Below are 21,880 nucleotides of genomic sequence, written 5' to 3' on the forward strand. Positions count from 1 at the left end.
TCCCTAAGTGATCTCCTCCGGCCTTGTAGTTTTAAGCACCATCCATCCATTTGCTGATGATTCCAAAATTTCTATCTCTGGGCCTGAATTTTTTAATGAGGTTTAATATTCATATACCCAACTGCCTACTCACCAACCCTCTTGGACCTAATAGGCATATCAAAACTAATATGGCTAACACAGAACTCTATTTCCTATGCCTCCAACTCATTCCTCCTTTGATGATCTTAGCCAAACATGAAAGTTTATTTCTCCCAGCTTCATGCTTCAACCAGCTGTCCTTGCCCTGCTCAGGAAATTCCCCATTAGCTTCTCCCTGTGCTCTGGCCACGTTAATTCTAACACAGTCTCTCTTTCCTGTTTAATGAGCATATTCTGGGCTTCTTGGATCTTTTTTGTTCCAACCATTCCTCCATGCTCAAAGGCCCCTGCTTTTTATCACTCCGCTCACTCCTTCATCGTCCTAAGGAAGGATATGGGAAAAGGTGACACTCCTGACACTCATCCCTGATCACTGCATTTGTTATCCTGGATGTTCAGTGCACAAAACCTTTGGATGTGACATTTGTAATGCAGCAGTTTTGACACCAAGATTTGACTTGACTGAAGTAAACAAAATAATGCAGCAATATTTTGACATAGTCAGAAAAATACCATTAATCCTTCTGAGTGTTATCACCAAACAATACATGTAATAAATAACTCAGTCGGCCAGGCGTGGTGACTCATGCCTGTAATCCCAGAAATTTGGGAGGTCGAGGCGGGCAGATCACAAGTTCGGTGGACCACGAGGTCAGGAGATCAAGACAATCCTGGCTAACATGGTGAAACCCCATCTCTACTAAAAATACAAAAATTAGCCGGGCATCGTGGCGGGCGCCTGTAGTCCCAGTTACTCGGGAGGCTGAGACAGGAGACTGGCATGAACCCAGGAGGTGGAGCTTGCAGTGAGCCGAGTTTGCGTCACTGTACTCCAGTCTGGGCGACGGAGCGAGACTCCGTCTCAAAAATAAATAAATAAATAAATAACTCAGTCATATTGTAGTATCTTATCCATCCATTGATCTCCATGAATAGTTACAGATAGGGAATAAAAAAATGTGGTACAAAATGCCCATAGTTTAAACTCTCACACCAAAATGACTACATTGTATAAGCCAGGAATAATAAGTAAATGTAGTCTCATAAACCTAGCCAGGATAAATCTAACATATTTTGATAAAGTTGTAAAGGTTCAAAATGTCTAAGAGGAAAAAGTATAAACTCTTTAAAAAAAAATCCTCATAGTATTATAACTACTACTGCCAATTATTAGAGATCAGCTCTTACCTTTAAAAGCACTATGCTTTTTTTATTTTAATTTTTACTTTAAGTTCTTGGGTACATGTGCAGGATTTGCAGGTTTGTTACATAGGTAAATGTGTGCCATGGTGGTTTGCTGCACCTATCAACCCACACCCTAGGTATTAAGCCCAGCATGTATGAGCCATTATTCCTAATGCTCTCCTTCCTCCCACCCCCACAACAGGCCCCAGTGTGTGCTGTTCCCCTCTCTGTGTCCATGTGTTCTCATTGTTTAACTACCACTTATAAGTGAGAAGATGTGGTGTTTGGTTGTCTGTTCTTGCATAAGTTTGCTGAGGATAATGGCTTCCAGCTCCATCCATGTCAGTGCAAAGGACATTATCTCATTCCTTTTTATGGCTGCATAGTACTCCATGGTATATATGTACAACATTTTCTTTATCCAGTCTATCGTTCATGGGCATTTGTGTTGATTCTATGTCTTTGCTATTGTGAAAACACTGTACTTTTTAAAATAAAATTTATACCTAGACAGTGGCTCTGGGTAAATATGCAAATAGTCACTCTGATGAAAGTTGTGCTCTATCTAAAAAATTAGGTGGAAATTTGTCTTCTAGTGGTTGGTAAAAACAGTCTAGAAGAAGTTCATTTTGTTTTTGTTTTTTTTTTTTTTCTTAATGTAAACATATCCTAAGTGACTTCTCTTCCTTTCAAGGCCAGACAGAGGGAAGAAAGAACTCTGGAAGTGTGGGATATGATGTTTGAGAAATAAACATACAAATAAGAACACAAAGGCCATTCCTGCCATTAAGCCTGAAGATAAGCTGCTTCAGCCAAGGGCAGAGTATGATTGGTAGGGGAAGAAAGCTACCTAGAAGGCTACAAGGTACAGGTTTTTCTTTAAATTGTTGTGTTTTCTATTTATACTAAAGGATGTTAAATTGGAAATTTCAGGCATAGGAAAATAGACACAAAAATCCAAAGTGAAGTGCTAAACCAGGATTTACACATTTATAAATTTAGGCAGAGTTACATTCCTCCCCACATGGAAGTATAAAGGGTTTGAAGAGATTTATTTGGAGAGAACTATTGGCATGCTGTGATTCCCACATAGCTTTCCTCTTAACAGGGCAGGGTAAGGAGACTCTCAGATAAAAGGGCTTTCATGAGACCAGTTGAAGAGCTTTGTTTGGGCTCCTTGCAGTCTGGAGTAATACTGTGGGCTAGGATTTACATAATGTCTGAAAAATCTAATGGGTAAGATGATGGCTGAAGAGATCTCTGCATCACAAGCGGGATGAGGAATTTGGAAAGAAACTGCACCCCCAAAGTCTGCTGGGACAGAGAATAGCAGAGTGCTCTCCTACGGACTTTATATGGGCCATAGAGAGAGGCAGACTGAGTTTATCAGATTGTGCAAAAGACCAGGATGAACCACTCAGATTACATTTTAAAACTGTTGCTTGATGGTTGTAGGAAGCAGGGAATTCTCTTTTTCTGGAGGTGATGGAAAAAACATAGTCCTGGTGGCTGATGGCAGTCATCTTGGACCACAAGGTCATCTAGGCCAGAGGTAAAATTGACAGGAAGAGGAGAACAAAACAGAAGGACCAGCAGGAAAGTGGAGTGTGAGCCATGACCAAATGGGATGAGAAATCCACCTTGATCTGGACTTTTTGCTTATGTGAACCAAGAGACCCTTTCCCTGCTAAGCTAGTTTCAGCTGAGTTTCCTGGTATTTGTTACCGAAAGCACTCAATGTTATAACCTTTTCTAAATGATCTAGGAGAAAATCCACAGTCCAAATTTGTGCTAGACTAGGGTGGTCCAAAATCAGGAAAACACAAAAGAATCAGAATACCATTTTCACTAGGTTTTTAGAATGAACTCTATCCCTTGGGAAGATGTGAACTCTAAATCAAAATGAGACATTAATTGAAAGATGGACTTCATTTGGCCGGAAGGTAAGAAACAAGGAGAGTCAATTATTTGTTACCTGGTAATGAACTCTCTGGGAGCCAGAAGAAACTGACTGTAGGTCCTAATGAGAAAATGGAAAAAAAAAAAAAATCCATACCTTAAAATTAGTTTGAAGAAGCTGCCCACAACTCGATCTCGACTGAACTCCCAATTTACTATTATTATGCTCATCTAGAAAGTATCCAACACACCCAAATTCATAAAGGTTAAATAAAGAAGGTCATGCCAGAAATCATAAAAGCAAACCAAGTTGGACTGAGAGAAGGTCATTAAGCTATTGAAACTTGTAAGTCCTACATAGTGTTTACAGGTAAGTGATATATTATTATTTCAATCTCCTAAAGAGGAGACCAGAAGTAAAAGATAGGCAATTTTGTTCTAGTAAAGGGGGATTACATTTAATTTGCATGTGAACTTTAGGCTTGTGAAGAAGGCTTTGGAAATCCCCTTAAACAATTAGGAAGCTTTTCTTTACCTTAGACCAGATACATACTGTCATGGTAACTGTTTATACTGATAAGTCACTTAGCAAATAGACTACAAAGAGAAAAATCACCAACCACCTCCACATTATCACAAAGTGCAAATTAACAGGGTTGAAATTAACGAAGTTTTACTGGCAGATTGTGAAAGCCTGACTCCTTTCATAAAGTTTTATAACGAACTTGTCACCATTGTCATGCCTCCTAGGCTTCCTTGCTAATGAGTGTCATGATTCTATTTATAGATGTCAGCAATCCTGGGTACCTTTGTCCTTACACCTGTTTCCCACAGGGTTTCATCAAAGTACTTTCCATTAGTTTTAAAAACTTTTCCTCTTTATATGTTGAGTTGCCTCTTTTTTAAAAATCCTACTTTTAGTTGAATATTGGTACAATAAACATGCTATTCAGTTAGTTAAGTTGGATTTTAACAAAGTCAATTCATCAATCATGTATTAATATTATTCTACTGTGAAGTCTTGTTAACAAAGCTCTACAAGTGTTAATTTTTTAAAAAAGGTAAAAAGGTTTAGTACCAATTATGATTCATTTTTTCATTACAGGTTTCTGGAGTGAGATTCCACAGCAAAATACAAACATTATTCTGGGAAATGAGATACTAGAAGTTCGGGAACGTATTAATAGAATTGGACCTAAGTCACTAAAAATTCATATATTTTAACTTGTTTAAGTGGCAATCCTCAGTCAAAATAGCTTAACGAAGCCGTAAGTATAAAATTCGTTGACCATCTTTCTCTCATCCGTATCAGTATTCAAGATTTGTCATCTATTTCTCAAAATCAGTAATTTTTCACATCACTATGTGCCTCCCACCTGAATTGATTTCCACCAAGAGAAACAGAATCAAATATTCAGGGATAAGAGGTTACAATTCAGAGTGATTTTAAACAGTATGTATTGACTTTATTTACAATCTTTACCTATGTATAACATGTTGACCGGGACAGAGTTGCTTATCAAGGGGTATCAGTTGGGTACCACCCAACAGCTGTAAAAATACAAATGTCTAGGCCACACCAAGAAAAGTGGCTCTAATATACATCTTTCATCAAAAAGCAATGATAAAGAAATCGTCATTTATGCTTTTTGCAATTTGTGGAATGCAGACAGTTAAAACTCCCCCTCAAATTTTTGCAGAAACAACCAACAACAATTGTAAGGATGAGTTTGGGTCTCCTAGCTTTGCTGGTGCAGTTCACATTTGGGAGTGCCATATATTGGGGTCACTTCCTTTCTGTTTCTCTAAAGCAAGACCAGATTGAGGAAAAAAAAAATAATAGATTATTCTTTGTGTTCTGACAAATTACTATGAAATGTAGAGGATTTTTGTTTCCTACAGAAGTTTTATTTATTTTTTTGTTTACAAAATCTAGCTGTCTCTGACATAAGCGTCAGACACAAAATGTTAAATATCACTGTTTTCTTTCATAATTTAACAGTCCCTGTTGAAATTCTGAACATCTCAAAATATACAGGTATGTGTCTGGTAAGATGACAAGTTCCAAGCTATAGTTACAGAACACACCAGGGCAACAGCACTCGGTAGTTAAACCAGTCAATGCTTTCCCATTTCAACTATCTGAGGAGTGAACAACAGAGACAGTGGGAGAGGGTGACATACAGCGTATGCTTGAAGGACAAAGCCACCACATTTCCATTTCCTTTGCAAATGCATCATTTCAGAAGCAAATACGTATGGCTGGTAATTGTTTACAAAAATGGAAAGTTAAGAATAAGAAATGGGCTAAATAAACTCACCTCCTGTAGGCGGTCTATGTACATACGGCAAGTCTCCAAATCACAGTCTCCACGTACAACTAGAATACCCAGAGGTATCGCTAAGGGTGAAGGAAGAAGAAAAATCTAAAATAACATATTTGATTTTTCTGTATCAGCATAAATGTGTTTTTCATGGTTAAAAAACAATCTCATAAATATTATGGGTTTAGATAACATCCATAAAAAGAAAGAAGCACTTTCTTCTTATACCTTTTTTATTATTTCAGTCTCTTCTTGTTTGCAGTTGTCACACACTTTCCTAGCATGATCCATGTTGCCCCTTGCCAACTGTCCTTCATCTCATTGTATTTCAGTGGCCCTGAGATGAAGTGAATTGTCACGGTAACGATGGACTGGCAGAACAGGGAGGCTGCTCATGGCCAGTTGATAATTGTACTTGCATTTTTTATGCTTATGCATAAATTTATGCTTGCATTTGTAATAGACAACATGAAGACATAGTGCCAGAGAGAAATTAAAAATTGAGGATTCTGGACACTTACTCCTTTCCTTCCTGAATGCAGAGAACTTCATCTTTTTGTCTGTCTACAACAGTTTTTTATTAATGAGACTTGAGCTACTCAAGGCACTGTTGCTACCTGGTGGCCAACACCAGAACTAAAGGCATAAAATGTTAGAAAGAAAAGAACAAAAAACAACTTCTAGAAGAGGCAAAGCTTAAAAATCCAACTAATGTTAAGGATGGCCAATGTAAGTGTGGTAACAGCAGGACCTCAGAAAACAATAAGACAAGACTAAGTTACGCACCTTATAAAATATCCTACTTAGGTAGTGTCAAACACACACAGTGGCTTTAGTGTATAGAACCTACTTCAGATATAATCACAACAGTCCTGAAATACTGAAAAAAGTCTTCTTTCCAAAACTTAAAAAAAAAAAAAAGTATCTACAAATTTCTTATTTTAAAAGTACAATTATACTATTAAATCCATGATTTAACACAAAACTTTCAAAATTTTGAATTAACCAACTGGAAAGTAGCAAGCAAATGATAAGGCAGTGGTGTTCTCTAATAATTTTTTACAACCATTCACTCATTGAGTGTATTTTTAAAGCCATCATCAACAAATGTGTCTGAAAATACAAAGTACTAGAACCTTAAAAATTCATAATACACAGAAGAAGATACATTTAAAATGCATAAAAAACCTTGAAGAATCTCTAAGTAGTAGAGAAGGCATATATATAAACAAAAAAAAAATAAGTATAACACAGACCATATTAAATGTATGAACTTAGTCATTTGAAAACTATAGGAAAGAGGGGCTAATTCTTGCCTAGGCGGAGGGGTAGATTTTAGGCTCTCTGAAGAACATTAAGCCTCATTTGATGTTTTAGCTGGAGGAGCAAAGGTGGTCTAGAGAAAAAGAAATACTGTTTGTATCTCAATGTTACCTCCTAGACTGGTTTCTGCTAGGGAGACCTAATCAAACCCACTACCCCATTCCTTTATGTTTCTAAAGTCCTGCATACATAAATCTTTAAGGCATCCAAGATTTTGTGGAACTATGGAAGCCTGTGAGTGAGTGTGGATTGTTTACCTTCACTTCCCCAATGCCTAGTAAAGAAATGGCAGATATTCAATAAATGAGTATAAAAAGGAGGAGGAAGATGGGCTTAATGACTGTTTGTATGCAAAAGAGAAAGTCTGTCTTTCAGGTGCAAGTCACCTTTCCAGGGTAGACAAGAAGCAAGGTAAGCAAGAGGCAGTCAGTAGAGGATAAGGAGCACTTTTGTAAGCGTCATATCTTTGGGGGAGTAATAATCATTCTAAAAGAATATTTATCCTTCTTTTAAAAGATAAACAGCAGCATCAAACAGTTTTCAGCATGGCAATCATGCCTCTTTGTAGGAAAAGGAAGGGAAATTCAATAAGGAGATCTCTTAAAAATAGTGATTAATCATCTTCGGCTAGACTTACTATAAAGCCTGAAATAAGTTGATCCACCAAGATAAGAGCAGAATGGAATTTCTAATATTTGAAGAATGATGAGGAAAAGTTGGAATTTTGACCTAGATAATAAATCTGGAAATGGAATATAGCTATAATTAACATGAGCATCCACATTGGAATCTTGCTTAATGATATTTGCTCTTAATATCAAATGTGCAAAGTAGAAAATAGATTTTAATCAATGTTTATCCATTTACTTAAGTTAGGAGATATATTTTATAGATATGCAGGAATCCTGTCAACACCTCTGGTTTCCTTCTATTATCAGTGTTTGGAGTTAGTCTGGTCCAAGTATAAATTCAATGTATTTAGTAGCAGACATTTTAAACTACAATTAGAGATTGTATATTCAAGATATGGAATCAAGAGGAATAGCTAACAAGACGTTTTCAAAGACGTGTCATTCATCTCTAATATGGTTATAAAATCAACAACTTTGCCTGTTCTTCGAGGAGCAAAGTAAGAGTAACTGCTTTTGATTGAGCAATACTCAGCTGTTAATTGTGAGGAAAAAAGAAAGAAAAAAAGGACATTCTCTACCACAATTTTATAGCATGATTACCAACAACTATCAAATTTATTCCAAGAAGGTAGCAATATGCAGTAGAAAGGATTTGCCATCATCCACTGCTGGGTTCAAATCCCAGTACTGCTTTGGTCTTGGAAATTACTCAAGTTAGCTACTTAGTCAATTCTTCTGAGCCTTGGTTAAAGACTATGGTGTTTAGAAAAGATGTCATATAGGATTTTGTGAAGATTCAATACAACACTATATTTAAAAACAAATTATCAAAACATCAATTTTTATTCTCCCTTACTCTTTTCACTATCTTTTGAGCATCTTTAGCCAGAAAATAGACATACCCAATCACCTTTCTTTTAATTTAGCATAGTACTACAAGCATTAGCTAGCAGTAGTTTAATAAGTTATATTCCAGTTTTCTTAAAACGAACTTCCTACTCTTTCTGCCATGTAAGAAAACAACGAGAGTAGAAAAATATTGTAACCTGACACTTCCATTTGGGCCTTTACATGGCGAAGAGAAAGCAGAAACTTTTCAAAAATTACCACCTTCCTTCTACACTATTGTTAACCAATGGCCAAGCTTCCTTGACATTTCCTCTATTTTACTTAGGAGTAGTGAGAGCACTTATCACCTGAGCTCTAGTATCACTATCCCTGAGCTCAACAATTCATCTTATTTTGGTAGTAGAGACTTTGTTAAAGTCCAGTAAGCATGAGTCAACACTCAACCTTCATAATGGAACTTTTATTACAGGGATTAAATGGAATTCACAAGTTCTAACTAAGTGAAAAGAACAAGCTGGGTTCTAGAATAAGATGGCAGATTTAACACACATATTAATCTCTCACCAGAAATACTACTAATCTACAGTAAATAGATTTTTAAAAGAAATGAACAAAAATAAGGAGAAAATAACAGACGAAGTAGACGAAAAATTGGTAACTGACTCAGAGCCCTTAGAGAGTCAAATCCTAAACCACTGGTGGGGATAGACATGAACCAAAACAATTTGTACTGCAAAACCCTCAAAAGGCTTGCAAACTGGCAGCACCGGCTGCCTCAGGAGCTGAGGTTAAAGGAGGTGGTTAAGATAGAAGCAATGGATGTTAGATCACCAGATATCCACCACCCACTGTAGGCAGGTGCAGTTACCTTACAGAAAATGAAGATTAATTGATCATCTGAAGACTGCAGTGATCCCCACCTTTCTTCCCACACTGAATTCCCTAAAAGCTGGCAGCCAGAACCTTACTTTCTTAGAAAAACATTGAAAACTCATCTCAATGGAATCTGACAAAACCATGAGGAAATACATGAACAAGAGAACAGGCCCACTCCCAACATTTATAAGGCTCAACGCAAGAACATAAAGACCTGCATTCCATATTTCTATATATTTATAATTTTAATGTGAATTCCCAAAACTGTTAAGTGAAATATGTTCTATCTTCCTATCCTTTGTAGTTACCTAAATGAGATGCTGAAACTCATAATTCTTGTACTCCAAGGAGTATTAGAACAAAACATAGTTCTTGTGGTCCGCAGACCTCCTTCTCTTTCCACTCCGTGGATCTGTTCAAAACACGAAAGTCCTTGTGCGTATGTATACAGACATTACAGATCATATCCCCAAGCTTTCTCCAAAGCCCGTGCAAACTGCTGCCCCAAAGGAAGGGCCTTCGTTAGTCCTATGCCCACTCCACATGACTCCTGGGAGACTAGACCAGAAGAAGAGGCCTATGCAGATCCTAGAAGCAGGTCTGGAGCTGTTGGGGCAGGAATTCTAAGAATCCAAAGAATAGTCTAGAAAAGGGTAGAGAAATTCCTAGACAAGCCCTTTTCCTTAGCACTTTGGATACATCATCCCATGAAGCAGGGCAAAGCCAGAAATGGGACCTATCCAGGACATCTAAAGCTGAAGCACCTCTCCCATAGGTCTAAAGACAGCACTGATTCATCATTCCCAAGAAACAGTTCACCCAGTTCCCTCACATTGAAGCTTGAAGTCAATAAGCTTTATGCATGAGCTCAGAACTTCCAGGCAGCTTTTATATTTCCCACTTTTAATAATGAAGTGAATGCAAAAGTGATCAGAAAATTGAGAAATCTTTCTGATGCAGAATCCAAAGATCAAAATACACAGGATTCTCCAGGCAAGATAGCTGAATAGACACAGCCAGAAGGAACATCTGCCATTGAGGGACCAGGACATCAGGAAGATTCTAAGCGGATCTTCAGAAGGAAAGCATTGAGAATGGCTAGAGGGAGGACACAGATGCTGGGCTTAAGCGGGGGAAAGCTGGCAGCCCTGCATGGGGCTACCATACATCAGTTCCCAGCCCTCAGTTGCCCCTGGGGTAGTGGTGAGTTGAGCAGGCAAGGAATGACCTACTCTCACCATGGACTTGTAGAATCCTGGCAGCAGGAGACCACACGACCCCCACAGAAACTTAAGCTGGAAAGGACAGTTACTTAGAGAGGTGGTAGGGGCAGGGCTCCAGCCAGTTGGAGCCCAGAGGGTTTGGGGCAGCAATGTCCACAGTGAAGCATGACCAGGGATGCCCATCCCCCAAGGCGTCCCATGCTCCCCTAGGAAACTTTAGCCTTAGGGGAGCTGTCAGACCTGAAGAGATCTGGGCCAGTCTGACCCCTGTGTGCTGGCCTCTCCTGCTTGCAGTGCAGCCGCAGATGCTCAACTGGGGTGTCTCCCAGGGACATGCATAATAGCTCCTGTGCTGGCAGACGGTGCCTGACAATCAAATAGCTCCAGCACAGTGGCCCCTGCCAAGGCATGTCAGCCCACCTGCACCCTCCCACCACCGCAGCATCCTCTGTACCACTTTGCTGGCATGCACTCATCTAAGGCCACCCCCATATCATTTTGCCAGTGTGTGTGTGCCAGAAGACCTTGCCTACCCTTCCCTGCCAGTACGTATCTACAACCCACCATGCCACTGCTGCCAGCATGAGCACAACCTGCTCCCATTCACCCAGCTGTATCACCACTGTTAGCACAAGTACACAAATGAAGAACAGCAGCCCCACTCCCTGCCTTATGCTGCCATTGCCTCCAGTGTGAATGCACACATGGAGACCACCAGCCCCACACCTGCCAGTGCCCCACCACACCCACTATTACTGCCACCTGCAAATGCCTGTATGGAGGCTGGAAACCCCTGGCCCACCAGTGCCCCACTCCAGCTGATGAGCATGCACCTCATCACACCGCTGCTATTTCTGGCATGTACAAATGAGCACAGATCTCACTTCCACCACCCAGTAAAGCCCTTTGGCTGTCACGGCCCATCAGGGCAACAGGTTCCTAACCCAGAGGAGCCAGAGAAGAAAGCAGGGGGCCCAAAATGAGCCCCCCAGAGTTAAAGCACACAGCTCAGGAGTGTTGAGCTGAGCACTGGCCCCCTAAAATATTCCAGAAATGAAGCCAGTTGACCAAACCCACCTTATACCATAATCAAACACCCAACAATACAAAGAAAATAAAGCAAACAAAAACCAAAAATATCTAAAAGATAGCAACTTCAAAGACTGAAGGAAAATCAGCCCCAAAAGATGAAAAAGAACCAGCGCAAGAACTCTGGCAACTCAAAAAGCCAGAGAGTCTTCTTACCTCCAAATGACTGCACTAGTTCCCCAGCATGGTTCTTAACCAGTCTGAAATAGCTGAAATGACAGAAATAGAATCAGAATATGGACAGAAATGAAGATCATCGAGATTCAGAAGAATGTTAAAACCCAATCCAAAAATTCTAAAGAGTACAATAAAATGATACAGCAGATGAAAGATGAAATGACCATTTTAAGAAATAACTAAACTGAGATGCTGGAGCTGAAAAACTCAAGAATTTCAGAATACAACTGCAAGTTATTAACAGCAGAACTGACCAGCTGAAGTAAGAATCTCAGAGCATGAAGACCAGTACTCCAAAATAACTCAGACAAATATGAAGAAAAAATAATGAAGAAGAATGGACAGAATGTCTGAGAAAAATGGGATTATTTAAAGAGACCAAGTCTATGACTTATCAGCATTCCTCAAAGAGAAAAAGAGAAAGCAAGCAACTTGGAAAACACATTTCAGGATACCATCCATGAAAATTTCCCCAACCTTGGTAGAGAGGCCAACATTCAAGTTCAGGAGATGAAGAGAAACCCTGTGAAATATTACACAAGAAGATCATCACCAAGACACACAGTCGTCAGATTCTCCAAGGAAGAAATGAAAGAAATAAAGTTTAAGACAACTAGAAAGAAGGGGCAGGTCATCTACAAAGGGAACCCCATCAGGCTAACAGCTAACCTTAGAGCAGAAACCCTGTAAGACAGAAGAGATCAGTGGCCTATATTCAGCATTCTTAAAGAAAAGAATTTCAAACCAAGCATTTTATATGTAGCCAAACTACACTTCAAAGCAAAGGAAAAATAAGATCCTTTTCAGACAAGCAAACACCAAGAGAATTCATTACCACCAGACCTGCCTTATAAGAGGTCCTGAAGAGAGTACTAAATATGGAAAGGAAAGGCCATTACTGGGCACTACAAAAACATGACTAAATACACAGACCAGTGATACTATAAAGCAATCACACAAACAAATCTGCACAATAATGAGCTAACAACACAGTGACAGGATCAAATTCACACATATTAATGCTAACTTTGAATGTAAATGGGTTAAATGCCCCATTTCAAAGGCACAGAGTGGCAAGTTGGATAATGACACAGGATCAAATAGTATGCTGTCTTCAAGAGACCCAGGTCACATGCGATAACACAAAAAAATCTACCAAGCAGACAGAAAACAGAAAAGACAGAAAATGGAAAAAAGACAGAAAACAGAAAAAAGCAGTCTATTTCAGACAAAATAGACTTTAAACCAACACAGATCAAAAAAGACAAAGAACAGCATTACATAATGGTAAAGGGTTCAATTCCATAAGAATGAATTATCATAAATATATATGCACCCAACACAAGAGCACCCAGATTCATAAAGCAAATTCTTAGAGACCTACAAAGGTAATTGATAATCACACAATGATAGTGAGAGACTTTAACACCCCACTGACAGTATTAGACAGATAATCAAGGCAGAAAACTAACAAAGATATTTAGGACCTGAACTCAACACTTGACCAAATGGACCTAATAGACAGCTACAGAAGTCTCTACTCCAAAACAGCAGACAGTACATTCTTCTCATCTGCACATAGCACATACTCTAAAATCGACCACACAATCAGACACAAAACAATCCTCAGCAAATTCAAAAAAGCAAAATCATACCAACCACACACTTGGACCACAACTAAATAAAAATAAAAATCAATACTCAGGAAATCACTCAAAACTGTACAATTACATGGAAAATAAACAACATGCTCATGAATGACTTTTGGGGAAATAATGAAATTAAGGTGAAAATTAATAAACTATTTGGAACTAATGAGAACAAAGACATGACATACTAGAATCTCTGGGACACAGTTAAAATGTTGTTACAAGGAGTTTATAGCACCAAATGCCCACATCAAAAAGTTAGAATGATCTCAAATTAATGATCTAATATCACAACTAGAGGAACCAGAGAAACAGGAGCAAACCAACCCCAAAGCTAGGAGAAGACAATAAATAACCAAAATCAGAGTTGAACTAAAGAAAACTGAGACAGTGAAAAACACTCAGAAGATCAACAAATCCAGGAGTTGCTTTTTTAAATAACTAATAAGATAGACTGTTAGCTAGACTAATAAAGATAAACAGAGAGAAGATCCAAATAAACACAATCAGAAGTGACACTTCTTACCCCACAGAAATATAAAACACCCTTAAAGACTACTGTCAATACCTCTCTGCACACAAGCTAGAAAAACAGGAAAAAACTGAGAAATTCCTGGAAACATACCTCCTGCCAGGATTGAACCAGGAAGAAATTAAATCCTTGAATAGTCCAATAATGAGTTCCAAAACAGAATCAGTAATAAAAAGCCTACCAACCAGAAAAAGCCCAGGACTAGACAAATTCACAGTCAAATTCTAGCAGATGTATAAAGAAGAGTTAGTATGATTCCTACTGAAACTATTCAAGAAAAAAAAGAAAAGAAAACCATGAGGAGGAGAGGCTCATCCCTAACTCATTTGGTGAGGCCAGTATCATCCTGATACCAAAACCTGGCAGAGACACATACACACAAAAAAAAAATCCTTCAAGAACATAAATGCAAAAATCCTCAACAAAATACTAGCAAATCAAATCCAGCAACACAATAAAAAGCTAATCCACCATGGTCAAGTAGGCTTTATCCCTGGGATGCAAGGTGGTTCAACATACATGAATCAATAAATGTGATACATCATATAAATAGAACTAAAGACAAAAACTACATGATCATCTCAACAGATGTAGAAAGGGCTTTTGACAAAATTCAATATCCCTTCTTGTTAAAAACCCTCAACAAACTAAGCACTGAAGGAACATGCTTCAAAATAATAAGAGTCATCTATGATAAACCCATATCCAACATCATACTGAATGGGTAAAATCTGGAAGCATTCCCCTTAAAAATCAGAACAAGACAAAGATGCTCACTCTCACCACTTCTATTCAATGTAGTACTGGAAGTTGTAGCCAGAGCAATCAGGCAAGAGAAAGAAATAAAAGGCACCCAAATAGGAAGAGAGGAAATCAAACTATCTCTGTTTGCAGACAATAAGATTCTACACATAAAAAAACCCAAGAATCTCTGCCCAAAATTTCCTTTTTCTGATAAACAACTTCAGCAAAGTTTCAGGATACAAAATAAATGTACAAAAATCAGTAGCATTCCAATACACCAACAACATAACATCCAAGCTGAGAACAAAATAATAAAAAACCACAAACCTATTCACAATAGCCACAAACAAAATAAAATACCCAGGAATACAGCTAACCAGGGAGGTGAAAGATCCCTATAATGACAATTACAAAACACTGCTCAAAGAAATTAGAGATGACACAAACAAACAGGAAAACGCTCCATGCTGAAGGATAGGAAGAATCAATATCACCAAAATGGCCATACCTCCCAAAGCAGTTTACAGACTCAATGCTATTCCTATCAAACTACCAATGATATTCTTCACAGAATTAGAACAAACTATTTTAAAAATCATATGTGCCAAAAAAAAAAAAAAAAGCCCAAACAGCCAAGGCAATTATAACTTTTAAAAAAAGCTGGAGGTATCACAATACTCAAAACTATACTACAAGGCTATAGTAACCAAAACAACATGATACTAGTACAAAAACGGACAAATAGACAAATAAAACAAAATAGAGAGCCCAGAAATAGTGCCACACACCTACAACCACCTGATCTTCAACCAAGTCGATAAAAACAAGTAATGGGAAGAGGACTCGCTGTTCAATACATGGTGCTGGAATAACTGACTAGCCATATGCAGAGATGGAAACGGAACCCCTCCCTTACACCATATACAAAAATCATCTCAATATGGATTCAAGACTTAAATGTAAAACCTAGACCTATAAAAACCCTGAATGATAACCTAGGAAACATCATTCTGGACATAAGACTTGGCAAAGTTTACATGACAAAGATGCCAAATGCCATTGCAACAACAACAACTGACAAATAAGACCTAATTAAGCTGAAGAGCTTCTGCACAGCAAGAGAAGCTATCAAAAGAATAAACAGACAGCCTACAGAATGGAAGAAAATATTTGCAAATAATGCATCTGACAAAGGTGTAATATCCAGCACCTATAAAGAACTTAAACAAATGTACAACAAAAGTGGGCAAAAGACATGAACAGACACGTTTCAAAAGAAGACATATATCTGGCAATCAAGCATATAAAAAAAAGTTCAACATCACTGATCATTAGAGAAATGCAAGTCAAAACCACAATGAGATGCCATCTCACACCAACCAAATGGCTATTACTAAAAAGTCAAAACATGACAGATGCTGATGAGGTTGTGGAGAAAAGGGAGTGCTTATACACTGTTAGTGGGAATGTAAATTATTGCAGCCATTGTGGAAAGCAGTTTGGCAATTACTCAAAGAACTCAAACAGAATTAGCACTTGACCCAGCAATCTCACTATTGGGTATATACCTAAAAGAACAGAAATCACTCTAACATAAAGACACATGCACGTGTATGTTCACTGCAGGACTATTCACAATAGCAAAGACATGGAATCAATCTAAATGTCCATCAAGGGTAGAGTGGATAAAGAAAATGTGGTACATACACACCATGCAATACTATATAGCCATTAAAAAAAAAAAAAATGAGATCATGTCCTTTGCAGCAACATAGATGGAGCTGGAGGCCATTATCCTAAGTGAACTAATTCAGGAACAGAAATCTATTTAATAAATATCACATATTCTCACTTATAAGTAGGACCTAAATATTCCCCACCTTTGTGTACCCATGGATGAAAAGAAGGGAACACTAGAAACCAGGGCCTCCTTGATGGTGGAGAGAAGAAGGAGCGTGAGGATCAAAAAACTGCCTATCTGGTACTATGCTTATTACTTAGGTGGTGAAATAATCTGTACACTAAACACCTGTGACACAAAATTTACCTGTATAATAAACCTGCACATATACCCCTAAATCTAAAAGATATTTAAAATAGAAAATGAACTTGCACAGGGAAAAATACTTTAAACATGATGTCTTTAATATCCTCAGAGAGTTGAGAGAAAATGATCCACACATGAAATGGAAAAATAATATTAAATGATACAAAGAATATGAAGGAAAAAAAGAGGAGCTATTGTACTATTTGTATTCAGAGAATAAAATAGTACAAAACCCTTTGAAAATAAAAATTTGATCAAATAGAGACCTCATTAGAAAAGTTAGAATATAAAGTTGAGAAAATCTCTAAAAAAGTAGAGCAAAAATAAAAAGAGATAGAAAGTAGGAGAGAAAAACTAAAAAAAAAAAGAAATAGAAACCTAGTCCAGGAGGTCTCAATAACAGGAGTTTCAAAAAAAAACAAAAGAAAATAGAGAATAAATATAAAAAACAAAATGAAGAATATTTCCCAGAACATTAGTTTCCCAAACTGAAATGATCCACCAAACACCAAGCACAATAATTCCAGAACAAAATAACATCATCTTGTTTTGAAATTGAAAAGTTCTGGGGACAAAGGGAAGAATCTACAAGCGTACAGAAAGGAAAAACCAGATCATATACAAAGGATTAAAATTCGGAATGTTTTAGAACTTCTCAAAGGCAACCATACAGTAAAGAAGACAGTGAAACAAGGCTTCAAAGTTCTAAGACTTTTACACATAACTCAGACAATCAAACAAGTGCAAGAGCTGAATGAAGGACCCACCGTCTATCAAGAAGCTACTGGGTTATCTGCCCCAATAAAGTTGAATTTGTAATAAGAATGAGTGTTATATAAAATATACTAACACTATATCACCCCCTGACGTGCTCTGCCTGAACCTATTCCTGAGAGCAAGAGTTAGATCACAGTGAAGCAGAAAAATTCAAAGAAGCCTCTTCCCTCTGATAATATTTTCATTTGATAGCTAGAACTCAACTTAACACCTGCCAAGGACTGCCCAGGACTCAGCCATTACCTTGCCCACTAAATTCTCTCAGAATGAGTCCGTGTGTACTTTCAGAAAAACTGAAGCCCGACAATGAACTAGAGACTCTTTTCAGCTTTCTTGGGAACCTTAAGCTAAAACTGAAAGCATCACCTTTTCTTTACACAGGGGGATTTGGATCTGCTACTTAGTTTTTCAAAACCACTCAATATCTGGATTAGGGACGCATATGTTGGTGGTAAAATATATACCTATCAAAAGAATGGAAATATAATGTAAAGTAGTTATCCCAGTAGAACAGTGAGGGGTGGTACTTGTTCTATTTCTTAATGTAAGTGGCAGGTACACCAGTGCCTATTTTACTACTAATCTTTAAACCTCTGAATTGTATATATACATTGTGATAATGAATTTTATGTGTCAACTTGACTTGGCTGAGGGACACTCAGATAGCTGGTAAAACACAATTTCTGGCTGTGTCTGTGAGGGTGTTTCCAGAACAGATTAGCATTAGTATCAGTGGAGTGAGTAAAGAAGACCAACCCTTGTCAATGTGGGCAAGTGTCATTGTGTCATCCAATCTGTCTGGGGCCTGGATAGAACAAAAAGGTGGAATAAAAGTGAATTCTTTCTTCTTGAGCTTGGACATCCATCTTCTCCTGCCCTCTGACATCATGACTCCTGGTTCTCTTTCCAGGACTTACACCAGTGATACCCCACTCCTGCACTCCAGTTATCAGGCTCTCAGACTGGAAGATACACCACCAGCTCCCCTGGTTCTCAGGTCTTTGGGCTTGCACTGATTTACAACACTGGCTTTCCTGGTCCTCCAATTTTCAGAAGGTATCCTATGGGACTTCTTGGCCACTATAATTACATGAGCCAATCACCATAATAGATGTCCTGTTATATATATGCATACATATATATATACACACACACACATATATACACATATATATACATATCTATACACACATATATATACATATCTATACACACACATATATATATATTTTATATATATATATATATATATATATATATATATATATATATATATATATATAGTTGGTTCTATTTCTCTAGAGAACCTGGACTAATACACACAAATTTGAGGACAGAGCAAGAAGGCAGCCATCTGTAAGCAAGCAAGAGAGCTCGTAGCAGACCCAACCATGCCGGCATCCTGAGCTTGGACTTCCTGCCTTCAGAACTGTGAGAAATAAATGTCTGTTATTTAAGCCACTCACTATATAATATTTTGTTTTGGCAGCCCGAGCAGACTAAAACAATGAGGAAGCTTTGACCAATTCTGGTACAGTAATAGGAACTACACTGTGGAATTAACTGCTGATATTAAGCCCTGAGAAAATTATATTACCAATTACTCCTTTCCAGCCAAAATATAAGTCCTGCCCTGGCACCCTTCTATGGCTTCACTAACCTGGCCTCCTTTAACCCTCTTTCCCTATTTCCTGTTTGTTTAAATGTCTCATAATCCAGAATGTGATTAAATTAATTGGTTAAGAAATCCGTTATACATTTTACATGTGCATGCTTTGGATTTTATGTTTGAAGTAAAATGCCCACAGGTCATACTAATTAATTTTGTATTCTATACTTGAAGTTAGACTACTTGAACTTGTTATGCAAATTATTGCAAATAATGCATAAATTAAAACTATTCATCCTCAGCAAATTCAAAATCTTCTAGCAACCAATCCACAGTGGTACTCTCATATCCATAAAAAACTTTTAAGTCTATATACACCAAGATAAAACATAACAGAATATAATTTCTAAAATATATATTTCACCACAAATCATAAACAACCAGGTAATAAATCAAGCTCAGGTACCCGATATATGAGACTGAATTGCCCACAGCTTTAAAAACCAATGTTGTTAAAGGTTACAATGAAAGGTGCCTGGAGTTGTTTCTTAAGTTAATTTTTTATTGACGCATAAGAATTTTACATATTTATGGGGTCCAAGTGATATTTTGATACATGTATACAACGCATAGTAATCAAACCAGGGTAATTAAGCAATCTATCACCTCAAGCATTTATCACTCCTTTATGTTGGAAGAAGTCTCAATCTTCTCTTCCTAGTATTTTGAAATATACAATAAATTATTATTAACTACTATCACCTACTGTGCTATAGAACCATAAAAGTTATTTCTTCTATCTGTATTTGCACACCCATTGACCAAACTCTCTCCACCTCCCCTTACCCCTACCCTTCGGAGTCTCTGGTAATCACTATTCTACTCTCTACCTTCAGGAGACTGGCTTTTTTGGCCCTTAGATATGAAAGAGAACATGCCCTATTTGTCTTTCTGTGTCTGGATTATTTCACGTAACATACTGTCCCTCCAGTTCCATCCACGTTGCTGCAAATGACAGAATTTTATTCTTTTTATGGCATAATAATAATCAATTGTGTATATATACCACATTGTCTTTACCCATTCATCCATTGATAGACACTTAGGTTGCTTCTATATCTTGGCTATTATGAATACTGCTGCAATAAACTCAGGCATCCAAATATCTCTTCCATACACTGATTCCTTTCTTTTGTGCCTACACATACTCAGCAGTGGGACTGCTGGATCATATGGTCAATATATGTTTAGTTTTTTTGAGGAGCCTCCATTATGTTATCCATGGTGGCTGTACTAATTTATATTCCCATCAACAGTGTAGTTTTAAGAAAACTTGAATCAGCTGGTATAATGCAAAAGACAGTCAAATAATTTCCTCAAGGGAATTAATTATTTGTTGAAGAAAGCCAAAAGACCCTTGTAGACCAACTCTGAGGTAAACTGCCCTACCCAGGGATGGCTAAAGCAAATTTTATTCTGGCACAACCTTCAGCACAGCATCTTTATGCTGAATTGCGTAGAGGCCAATGAAAATTCACAACAGATGAGAATCTGAGGTTAATGCACACGCCCACTACATGAGCTTCCAGATGCTGAATTGAGCTAGGATCACTTTTCCTGAGCACAGCTGCTTGGAGCCTGATATGGTTTGCCTCTGTGTGCCCACCCAAATCTCATCTTGTAGCTCCCATAACTCCCATGTGTTATGGGAGGGACCCGGTGGGAGATGAATGAATCATGGGGGTGGGACTTTCCCATGCTCTTCTCGTGATACTGAATGGGTCTCACAAGATCTGATGGCTTTATAAATGGGAGTTTGCCTGCACAAGCTCTCTCTTAGCCTGTCGCCATTCACTTAAAAGGTGACTTGCTCCCCCTTGGCTTCCCCCATGATTGTGAGGCTTTCCAGCCATGTGGAACTGTTAGTTCTCCATTAAACCTCTTTCCTTGGTAAATTCCTCAGTCTCAGGTATGTCTTACCAGCAGTGTGAAAACAGACTAATACAGAGCCTAAGCCTGGGGGTTCAAGGAAGTAGCACTGAGAGGAGAAGCAGAGTAGCTGAAGTAATTTATTTTCTCACATGAGTGAATCATACTCCACACTTTTGGAAAAGCCAGATAAACCAGAACAGACTTCCACTGTCTGTGATCTGGGAGTATGATCAAAATCCATGTGATATTAAATATGCATAATTGTGTGTCATGTTGCGTAGCACTGTGTCATATGATAAATTTAGGGAGGGGTGGAATAAATACGGATGAACGTGAAAATGATAACACTGATTACATGATAAGAAAAAGGAGGAGAAGGAAGAGAAAAAGGAGGAAAAAGAAGAGGAGGATGGAGGAGGAGGAAGAAGAACAAGGAAGGAGAGGAGGAGAAAGAGAAAGGGAGGGCAAGGAGAAAGGAGAAAAAATAACCTACATTCACATAAATAATGTACCAGTTTTACTGTGTTATTTAATCTTTGCCACAATCCTGAGAGGTGGATATCATTATTTCTATTTTTAAAACGAGGAAACTGAGTCTCAGATAGATAACATGCCCTAAATGTTACAACCACCAAAACAGGAACAACAGCTTTCATCCTAGGTTTCTCTCACTCAAGAGCCCCTGTTTCGAACTATTCCTACTTTCCATTGAATTTGGGCCACACAGAAGGATGGAGTTTCTACTAGCTTTCAACACTGAACTCCGAGAAGTGAAAGCAGAAACTGGTGATAGGTTGACCAGCAGCTGAGGAGAGAATCATGAGTCCCATATGTAGAGCTCCACAAGCACTAGGGAAAGGCTGTGAACAGTG

General features: G+C 38.0%; 1 protein-coding gene across 1 annotated transcript in view; it reads right to left on the bottom strand.

Moving 5' to 3' along the window:
• DGKI (diacylglycerol kinase iota) overlaps positions 1–21,880 on the bottom strand; it is a 455,866-nt gene that overhangs the window by 86,497 nt on the left and 347,489 nt on the right. Inside the window, 4 exon segments of the mRNA XM_026456362.1 lie at positions 3,302–3,346; positions 5,547–5,626; positions 11,698–11,727; positions 11,730–11,750. Coding sequence (XP_026312147.1) covers positions 3,302–3,346; positions 5,547–5,626; positions 11,698–11,727; positions 11,730–11,750 — 176 coding nt within the window.

Source organism: Piliocolobus tephrosceles, chromosome 8, assembly GCF_002776525.5.
Source record: "Piliocolobus tephrosceles isolate RC106 chromosome 8, ASM277652v3, whole genome shotgun sequence".
NCBI lineage: Eukaryota > Metazoa > Chordata > Mammalia > Primates > Cercopithecidae > Piliocolobus > Piliocolobus tephrosceles.